This window comes from Lotus japonicus, chromosome 2 (genome assembly GCF_012489685.1).
Source record: "Lotus japonicus ecotype B-129 chromosome 2, LjGifu_v1.2".
In the NCBI taxonomy this organism is placed as follows: domain Eukaryota; kingdom Viridiplantae; phylum Streptophyta; class Magnoliopsida; order Fabales; family Fabaceae; genus Lotus; species Lotus japonicus.
The window spans coordinates 73,378,929-73,389,152 of record NC_080042.1 but is presented as its reverse complement, the minus strand read 5'-3'; the positions used below and the strand labels follow the sequence as shown (position 1 = coordinate 73,389,152).

The 10,224-nt window shown below is 37.2% G+C and overlaps 1 protein-coding gene across 4 annotated transcripts; it reads left to right on the top strand.

Annotated features, from left to right (window-relative positions):
- The first annotated feature begins 611 nt into the window (after positions 1-611).
- On the top strand, positions 612-7,155 carry LOC130739423 (probable galacturonosyltransferase 13). 4 transcript variants are annotated; one of them, XM_057591709.1, is made up of 6 exons: positions 612-1,234; positions 1,900-1,955; positions 2,075-2,230; positions 3,614-4,204; positions 4,865-5,167; positions 6,208-7,155. In XM_057591709.1, exons 1-6 carry the CDS (start codon positions 1,048-1,050, stop codon positions 6,490-6,492), a joined length of 1,578 nt encoding a protein of 525 aa, XP_057447692.1. In that variant the 5' UTR covers positions 612-1,047; the 3' UTR covers positions 6,493-7,155. The 4 variants fall into 4 exon arrangements, with proteins under 4 accessions (XP_057447692.1, XP_057447691.1, XP_057447690.1 ...); XM_057591708.1 differs by having other exon boundaries at positions 2,072-2,230; XM_057591707.1 differs by having other exon boundaries at positions 613-1,258.
- Positions 7,156-10,224: the final 3,069 nt, after the last annotated feature.

The window sequence follows — 10,224 nt, the reverse complement described above, 5'->3', positions numbered from 1 at the left end:
ATTTAATCAATTGCTGTTTACTTCTTCATTTTTCCTTTGCAAAGTGAACTTTAATTACTCAATGGGTACATTTATTTATTTGCAACCTTCTGCTACTCTGGTTTATCTTTGCTGACACAAGAAAAGACTTTTGATAAGGTAGCTCCACCATTTTATGTTTGCTGGATGGATGTAGTAGAGTTTATTCCAAAAATCTCACTCCATCTTTTTACTTCAACCTTTCTAATTTAACCATGCCCCACAATATTCCTTTACCATACAAGCTTTTCCTCATAAAACAAAACTTCATATAAGTTTGGCATGAGTCACTACCATGTACAAGAGTTTCAGTCAGAAAATAGCACACTCCCTCTGATATTTAAATCTTCCCAAAGTTACCTCAACACCACTTTTTCCCACCTAATAACACTGTATTTATATATATATATATACTCTCTCCCTAACACAAAGACAAGAGAGATTAACTAAAATTAACCACCACTCTCTCATAAGCCATAATGCTATCCACATAATCCTTTAAGACTTGTCCATAAACATAGGATTAGGACCCCACCTAAAATTAACTTAAAAAACTATGTCCATAGTCCCTAAACTCAAGGTCAAACACCCACCCCACATTTCTCTCTCTCCTCTCACTCTCTCTCTCTAAGCCAACACGGTTTTGACTCACAAAAGGTTTTTTCATAATTTTCTTTCTTTTTTTTTTCATAATTTTTCCTGAAATAGAAAATAATCTTTCTCTCTCTTCTCTCTCTCTCTCTTCTCTTGATCCATGGGAGAGGAACTATTCCATCGAAACCCAGAAGCAAGTTGATTCCTTTTGGCGAAAATCGGATACCCATTTGGTTGAAACCTCCAATGCGGTCTTCTAGAAGACCCGGGAAAGATTCAGATTCAAAGGGTCATCGTCATCGTTATCGTGAGTGTGGATCTGATGGTGGGGTTTCTGAAGCCATCGGCGATTGTTGTTTCAGGTGTAACTGCTAGGGTTGTTGTTATCGGCGGCAACGACCCGGTGGTGGTGCTGCAGCAGCATAGACGACGACGATGCAGCTTCACTTCTCGCCTAGCATGAGAAGCATCACGATATCGAGCAACAATGGCTTTATTGACTTGATGAAGATCAAGGTCGCAGCTTGCCACATTTCCTATCGAACCGTCTTCCACACCATTCTCATCCTCGCTTTTCTATTGCCCTTTGTCTTCATTCTCACTGCTGTTGTTACCCTTGAAGGTGTCAACAAGTGTTCTTCATTTGGTACTCTATTTTTTTCTGATCCTTTTGTTTTTGGTATGCCATGTGGATTAGCATGTGTTGTTATTCGTTATTTGTTTGTTCTAAGATAGATCTTGATTTGAATAATGAATCAAAAGTTTTTGTTCCTATTTTAGGGCCTGTTGGAATTGTTTTAATGCAATCATAAATTGTTTCTCTTGTGATTATGGAAGTTTTCTAGCTAGCATTTGCCTTTAGTTTCAGGATCTCAAGTATGATTGTGTAATTTAAGTATTCCATTTGCAATAAGTTTGATTGCACTTGATCTCAGTATTAGTGATGATGAATTGATGATGATGTTCTCCTTAAATGTATTGCTGAAAGTTGTACATGTGACATTAGAACTGGAGAAATATCTTGTATTCCGGTAAATTAATTAAATCTGGGACAATGATTGTTGTTTTCGAGTTCCCTGTCTTTACAAAGCTGGGTTCTGCTGTTCATGAAAGTTTTGATTTATCTCTTTCTATTTCGAAGTTCGATACATCAGCTGGTGTTTGTATCTTTAATCTGTTAATACCTAACCCGTATTTGGTTCTTCAAGTTCATCATTTTGTACATATCATGTCTCACATTATTTTCCATTTCTGACCTTTGATTGGTTCCTTGGATTTTTGCTCCAGATTGTTTAGGTAGGCGTTTGGGACCAAAGTTTCTTGGTAGGGTTGATGATTCACCGGTAAATAAATCTTGTGTCACTTCAAATAAATTTCCGAATAGATGACCATATTTAGTAAAGTTTTGGTTAAAACACTGTTATCTGAAACACTTCTTGTGATAATGGCTATGATGCAGCAGAGACTAGTTAGAGATTTTTACAAGATCCTTAACGAAGTGAAGACTGGAGAAGTTCCACCTGATCTAAAGCTGCCAGATTCATTTGATCAACTGGTTTCTGATATGAAGAACAATCACTATGATGCAAAAACGTTTGCATTCGTGGTAAAGGGAATGGTAAGTTGCTTGAAACGTTTATGTTAAGTAACATGTATTTCTTGGTTAATTGGTCTAAACTCTAAAGTAGGGAAAGGGTTGTCTGACATGAATTATTTTGATGTTTTCAATTCTAGTAAGTTATGTAATAAAGGGCTTAAAAATGGAAACCCATATCGGCACTTGTTGCTTCTGAAATTTGACAATTAGAAGGTTTGAGGTTGGGATAACCTAACTGATGCATTATTTATTGGCTAAGAATTTTTTTACAACAAGGATGCAATATTCTGTTGGCTGATACAATGAGCCAGATTATGCCGTTTCCTACAAGCCTATGGCTAAGTCTGGTTTATTCAATCAGATCAAACATGAATGTCACTGCAAAGGTTGATACTGTGTTTAGTAACTGACTTTGTTGCATGATGCATCAATGACCTTCTGCTTGGTTAATTAATATAATGTATTCGGTTTAACTGTTATTCTTTTCATTTGCTGCTAAGATTTATGACATTAGAAAATCTCAAGCAAAAGTTCATTTTATGTGTGGATTTGAAAGAATTTTTAAAATTATTTAGTCATTATAGTGCACCCTATTTACATGTCCAAGAAGAAAAGGTTATGCTCTGTTGCTAATTATTATGATGCAATCGCATGTGAAGTCCATTAAGAGCACTCTAAGATGTGTAGATTGCTTTTACCAAGATACATAAGACCACCTTCGTTGCAGTTATACAGATTATTATGGTTGCACTTACTTCCAGCCTTCCATTATCGGAATTTAAGGATACTAGAGACGGTTTCATACAATGTTTTAACTTTTAAAATTTGGATTGGGCATTGAACCATGTAGGTGTAATACAATTTTATGGTTTATCGGTTCAGCCATGGTTAAATTGTGGTGTAACCAGTAATAAATATATATTTTAAATAATAAGGTAACATTAAAAGTTAAAAAACCAAGTCAAATCTGATAGCTCTCGGGATAGGCATCCTATAAAAAAGGTCTATCAGAGGAGGGGGAAAAAGAGCTTGTAAGTCAGTTAGTGGTTAGTGTCAATTAGAATAACTGACTGTTGTTGGAGGGAAAAGCGGTTGTAATCAATTGTGTAAATAGGGGAAGTGTCCACTGACTTAGTCTAATTCTGGTAGTACTTGGTCATCATCACCATTTTGATTTTGGTTTAGAACCCTAATTATTGATGGCCATATTTATTTTCAGAAACTTTTGGACGTATGCAAAACTAGAGTTTAGCATAAGCATGTTCATATCCTTAGTTATTATTATCCAATAGCTTAGTCACATTTATTATAACAAATACTGCATTTGTTGTATTAAACTATTAATACCGGTGGCAAATGATAATTGTATTGATCTTTTTTACTATGTGATGCTTCTTTGGACAGATGGACAAATTTGAGAGGGAAATTAGAGAATCTAAATTTGCAGAGCTGATGAATAAACACTTTGCAGCAAGTTCTATCCCTAAAGGGATTCATTGTCTGTCTTTGCGTTTGACTGATGAATATTCGTCAAATGCCCTTGCACGCAGACAACTTCCGCCTCCGGAGTTACTACCCACGCTGTCTGACAACTCTTACCATCATTTTATACTGTCAACTGATAACATCTTAGCTGCTTCAGTAGTTGTTACTTCAACTGTGCAGTCATCTCTGAAACCTGAGAAAATAGTGTTCCATGTCATCACTGACAAAAAAACTTATGCGGGTATGCACTCATGGTTTGCACTAAATCCTGTCTCCCCTGCTATAGTTGAAGTAAGAGGCATTCACCAGTTTGACTGGTTAACTAGAGAAAATGTTCCAGTACTTGAAGCGGTAGAAAATCAAAATGGGATCAGGAATTACTACCATGGGAATCATATTTTGGGAGCCAATCTTAGTGATACCAATCCTCTTAAATTTGCATCGAAACTGCAGGCAAGAAGTCCAAAGTACATATCTTTACTCAACCATCTCCGCATATACATACCTGAGGTAAGTTGGATTCCGCGTTGATCACTCTTCCAGTATTCTTTCTCCTTTTGTCCCCCCCCCCCCCTGAGTATTATTGAAACTTTTCAAACCAAAATTCATGAAAGCTGGGAATGTTGTTTTTCATTAGGTTGTGTATAGAATCTATTTTCTGTGAATTTTATGATTGACGTTAGAAACTAGAACATGGCATCTATACTGGGTCACTCCAACGCCAAGCTGAATATCTATTTTTAAAATAAATTTCTGCATTTTAACCTTATAAATACTAATGAACTGAATTTTTGTAGTGGCAAAGTGGCTTATGGGTACTCAAATTACGATATTTGAAGTGAGCATAAAAACCTTGTGCTTAAAGATGCTATGTTATGTTGAACTATTTCAAGTTAAATGCTTGTCTACTGAACAAATAGGGTTAATATATAGATCAGAGTGGAACATAAATCATGAAATATGGAGGATGTCCCGCCACCCTTCCCATGTATTTTTGCTTTGCAAGTAGATAACTGTAACTTGTGGTGTATTTGCGTTGCTTTTGTTAGCATTTAGCACTTAGCACTTAGCACTTATTTAGCAATTTAGTGGGAGCCAGAGACATTTTACTTTGGATAAGATTTTCCTAATCTTATTTGTGCTGATTGTGTTCATTGTGTTGTTGAGCAGCTTTTCCCCAACCTTGACAAGGTGGTTTTTTTGGATGATGATGTGGTGGTTCAACGTGACTTGTCTCCCCTTTGGGAAATTGATCTGAATGGAAAAGTTAATGGAGCTGTGGAAACTTGCAGAGGTGAAGATGGGTGGGTAATGTCTAAGCATTTGAAGAACTACTTCAATTTTTCCCATCCACTCATTGCAAATCATTTGGACCCTGATGAGTGTGCTTGGGCTTATGGGATGAATGTCTTTGATCTGCGTGCTTGGAGAGCTACAAATATAAGAGAGACATATCACTCCTGGCTGAAAGAGGTATTAAGTCCATATATCCTCAAACTAATAAAATTTAATCATTCAAAACTTTTCCTTTTTTATTACTTCTCAATAATTTGAAAATAAAGCATATTCTGATTTTTAAAGTAATGCTGCTGTACTGGCTTAAACATTTTTTATATATTAATTTAGTAGGTAGTAGTGTGAGAAACGCTCAACCTTTAGGTGGAGTTTGGTAGACAAATTAGAACAAGATGGAACATTACGTATTTGTTTTGTACTATGTTTAGTGCATTTTAAGAATAGAACAGAACAAGAAAAGGGATACAAAAATGGCACATTTTGGTTTCACTAAGCAGTAGGAAACATGGGGAACAGAACCACAAGTCTATTTCATTCTGTTTTGTTCATGTAACAAATGCTACCTTAGTTTCCTGTTTGTCTTTTCAATGGAAACTGGTCCCTTTTGACTTTCATTTTTCTTTTGTTAAGAAGTTAGGCTTAATTGCAACCTTGGTCCCCGACGTTTACCAATACCACGATTTTGGTCCCCCACCTAATTTATTTACATGGATGGTCCCCGACGTTGTAGGTCGTGTGCAACGTTAGTCCTACCATTTATTTCTTAATGGAGGAGACTTACGTGGACGTCTAGTTGGAGAGAAAAAAGAGGTATGAGGAGAGAGGGAAGCACGTGAGTATCACGTGAACTCACGTGAACCTTATATGAACCCATTATACCCAAATCTGAAACCCTAGGGATCTAAATCGTGTTACCTTCTTCGTTCTAGGGAGGTCAGGGGTTTGGGTATAATGGGTTCAGATAAGGGTCACGTGATACTCACGTGCTTCCCTCTCTCCTCATACCTCATTTCTCTCTCCAATTGGACGTCTACGTAAGCCTCCTCCATTAAGAAATAAACGGTAGGACTAACGTTGCACACGGCCTACAACGTCGGGGACCATCCATGTAATTAAATTAGGTGGGGGACCAAAATCGTGGTATTGGTAAACGTCGGGGACCAAAGTTGCAATTAAGCCAAGAAGTTATAATTGACAACTTCTGTTCTATATGGCAGAATCTGCAGTCGAACCTGACGATGTGGAAGCTTGGAACCCTACCCCCTGCTTTGATAGCATTTAAAGGTCATGTTCACCCAATTGACCCGTCTTGGCACATGCTTGGCTTGGGGTATCAGAACAAAACCAACGTTGAGAACGTGAAGATGGCTGCTGTCATTCATTACAATGGCCAGTCAAAACCCTGGTTGCAAATTGGCTTTGAAAATCTTAGGCCATTTTGGACCAAGTATGTCAATTATTCAAATGATTTTGTTAGGAACTGTCATATTTTGGATTCATAGCCATGCCAATGAGAAGCACTATGGTTCGAACAACAGTGCATACTACTCTACAAAAGGGACAAGTAAATACAGGTTTCATATAAATTTTTGCGGCTTGAGATTTTCTTCAAGATGAATTTGAGAAGGCAAGTAGAAAATTGGTTGAGGGCAGAGTCATCAAGACATGGTGGGTGGATTTTCTGCCACCCCCTACATTTTTGCAGATACGGTGGCCGGCATGGCCTTGAGAATCATCTTGTGATATAGAAACGCGTCCTCTATTTTTGGTCGGCGAAAGGATACTACTATTTCGTCTTACGTGGGGCTACTGCATCAAAAGATTCCTTATTGAATATTGAAGAATAAACTGAATTCTGAAGATAAAAAGGTCACACGCCTGTGTCATCAATCTAGTTTGGTGTTGAGAACGCAAGTGCTAGGACAGGTTCCCCCACTAGTGCAGTCCATCATTTTTTTTAGTTTGTTAATTTTTGTTAGCACCAATTTTTACCTTCACCCTGTTTGATCTGATATCATGATGATGGTGAATTTTAGGAGTAGTTCATGAGATCGCTTTGTTACAGGTCCATTGAATTGGGGAACTCTGTAGTAGGATATATATATTGCTATTGTTGTGTACGATTACTAGACATTGGAAATGTGCAGATAATTCTTTTTTCCTCATCTTCATCCTTGCGATTCCTGATATTGATTGTTAACATCTTCAACCACTGAATTCAAGTATTCAACTTCAGTTTTTGTTGCAGTAGGTGGAAACTTTAGGTGCAAATTTTTGCAAGGCATGTCATTTGAGAGGAAAACAACTTATAACATCCATCGAATTTTGCATCATTTATCAAACAAGTAAACCTCTCTATGAGGGAGGATAAAATTATTTTGAAGAAAAGATATAATAAATTGTGTTGAAGAGTTTGGAGTGCAATGTCTATTATGAATTTTAAGCTAAGTTTTGATCAGGTACTTCAATTATTCATGAGTCTACTACTCCTACGTTAAGAGTGACTATTCTATGTGCTTGGCAGGCATGAATATAACACTATAAAAATCAAGATATCTAAGTGTGTTGATATTTTCACTAGCAATGCTTAAAAGAACTTCCAATGTAAATTCATATCTCACAGTGAATTGAAAAAAGAGGTGATTTTTTTTATCACTATAATGAAAATCAAACACACACTAAGATAGTCTAGAGAACTGTTAATGCACAAAATTATGGAAGCGATACAAAAATACAAAGCTGAGAGAGTCATGATTGTCTTGTATTATTCTGTGGCTTTGTTCAACATGCCTAATCAAAGTTGAGTACCACATTCTACCAAAAAATTCAAGTACCATCATCATGCATGCCAATTTTTAACTCCCCTTCCAAGCAAGAGTCAAGCATGAAGAATAGTATTGTACATTTACCTTGAAAAAAATTGCTTTGAAAGTTTGTACTTAGCTTTCTGTAGCATGTTCGACTCTGTTGGAATGTAGCATGCAGCCCTAGTGGTAGATTGAGACTGGTTGTAGGTCCTCGCATATAGTTTCACTTCCACATATATGGTTATCAATTTATCATAACTTGTTGAGAGTGGGTCATGAGTACTGACTAAGGCCAAGAGATTATGTATTCTGACAAGTTTGATACCTATATGGATTTTAGTGGTTATACAATTATTCCCTTGTACTAACCCATTTCTATTGATTGGACTTTGTGTATAGTAGTCCTGAATATTTCATACACACTTTTCACATTAATTTTTTTTCTTGCATACGCAAAGCAGATCGAAAGAAGCATAGGTACACTATACACTAACTCAATCCAGATGAAACTACTATTATCGGAACCCAACTTCTCTTTTTTTTAGCGAATAAAGAGTTAACGGTTGTGATTTATCCCGAATTTTTGTTTTTGTGAGGGATTGAAATGAAGTTGTACGTTTATTTTTTCTATTTTTTTTTATCGTTTTGGCGGCACCAACTGTGAATCATATCATACACCAATTTTTGCGGCGGTTTTTTTTTTTCTTTTATTTTTTACTCTACCTTTGAGGACCATAAGTTACAAAGTTATAAAAATGATAAACACAATTATGACGGTAAAAAACCGCCACAAATTACGTGTATATAAAAACCAGAATTGTGCTTATAACTTTTTTAAACTCCGTAACTTATGATAGTAAAAAATTGCCACAAATAAGATTGGATTGAGTGTTCCAAGAATAGGATGCTAAAATAGCGCGTTGGATATCTGAAGAGAGACCTAATTTGCAGAAAGAACGAAACTTTGAGATGAAAACACTCAACTTGAATATGGCAATTTGAGATATATCCATTCATTTTCTCTTTAATTTCGTTTTCTTATACTTTTTTTTTTTGTAAAAGAATATTTATGTCTGTTAGCTTATACTTGTGTTAAGCCAAAATTACAAGTACTACAATTCTCGACACCATGGTGCAAAAGTGGTTTCTCGACAGAAAGGGTTGGGCGAAGCCGGCAACTCAGCACACGATGTCCCTCAAAGACAAGTTAGTAAAAGCCATAACTCGACACACTCAGAAGATGAAGAAATCTCGATCATCTTAATGGAAGAGGCAGTTACCGAATAACAAGCAACTACAAGCACGTGCGTACACCCACGATGCCACGAATAGCAACGGTTGCCCACGACTCAGAACCATCCACGTGGCAATAGAGTCACGTGCGCGAAGACCATCGGCTAAACGTGGGGTATGGCGCCAAAATTCAAAACCCACGAAGCCATCGTGCATCCAAGGAAAACCGCCAAGAACATGGGCAGAAAGAACAATATAAATAGAGGAAGCAGCAGCAGAAGAGGGGGTTCCCAACAAAAAACTCCGAAAATTCACCAAAAGCTCTAAACGTCCGCATCAATGAGACTTCGAGAGCAGAACGTGATGATGGAGGAGTATGTTGCAGAACCAACGCTTTAGTTTCCCTGCATTTCAGTTTGTTGATTTCCAGTTCTTGTGTGTAACTTGTTTTGTCGAAATTTGCTTTCATGTTATTTTAGTTTGCTTGACTGTTTTGTAATCGACTCATATTCAATAAAGTCCAGTTTCGTTTGAGTTGTTTATTGTTGTCGAGAATACACTCATTCACACACTACACTTTGGCAAAGCGTTTTCTCAAAAGGACCCCGAATCTAAACTTCCTTTAGTCGAACTAAGAGGATATTTGTTTACCAAAAATCCGTGTAAACAAATTGGCACACCCAGTGGGACCGTTTTTGTGAAAACTAAGTTTTACAGAAGCATTTTGTGTGTTTGGGTTTATTGCATGCTATTTGGTATTTGCTACTTGCCTTGATTGTGATTTATATGCACCTGAGAAGTGGTAAGACTTTGAGTATGGCAAGTAGTCGAGGAAGAACCTCCCCTCAAGGATCTAACGTGGGTAATCAGAGTAGCCATGGGGGAAGTAGCGGTAACAATAATGAAGAAGTTTCTACTGGAATGGGGCATGGCACCAGTATGCCAACCCAGAACGTGGCAGTTTCTGCAGTTGCAGAAATGCCTGTATCTACATCAGTACAGGCACAAATCGTTCCAACGATTACGAGGGACATGCCTTATGGTATGCCTACATCTATGATGCAAGGCATACAAGGCACGTATTCGACGTTCCCTGAAAATGTTCCCCCATTCAGCATACCCCCTTTTGGGGCAAATGGAACAATGCTAAACTTGGGAAGTCGAGTTAGTTCCCCTATTCCTGGATCTAGTTCA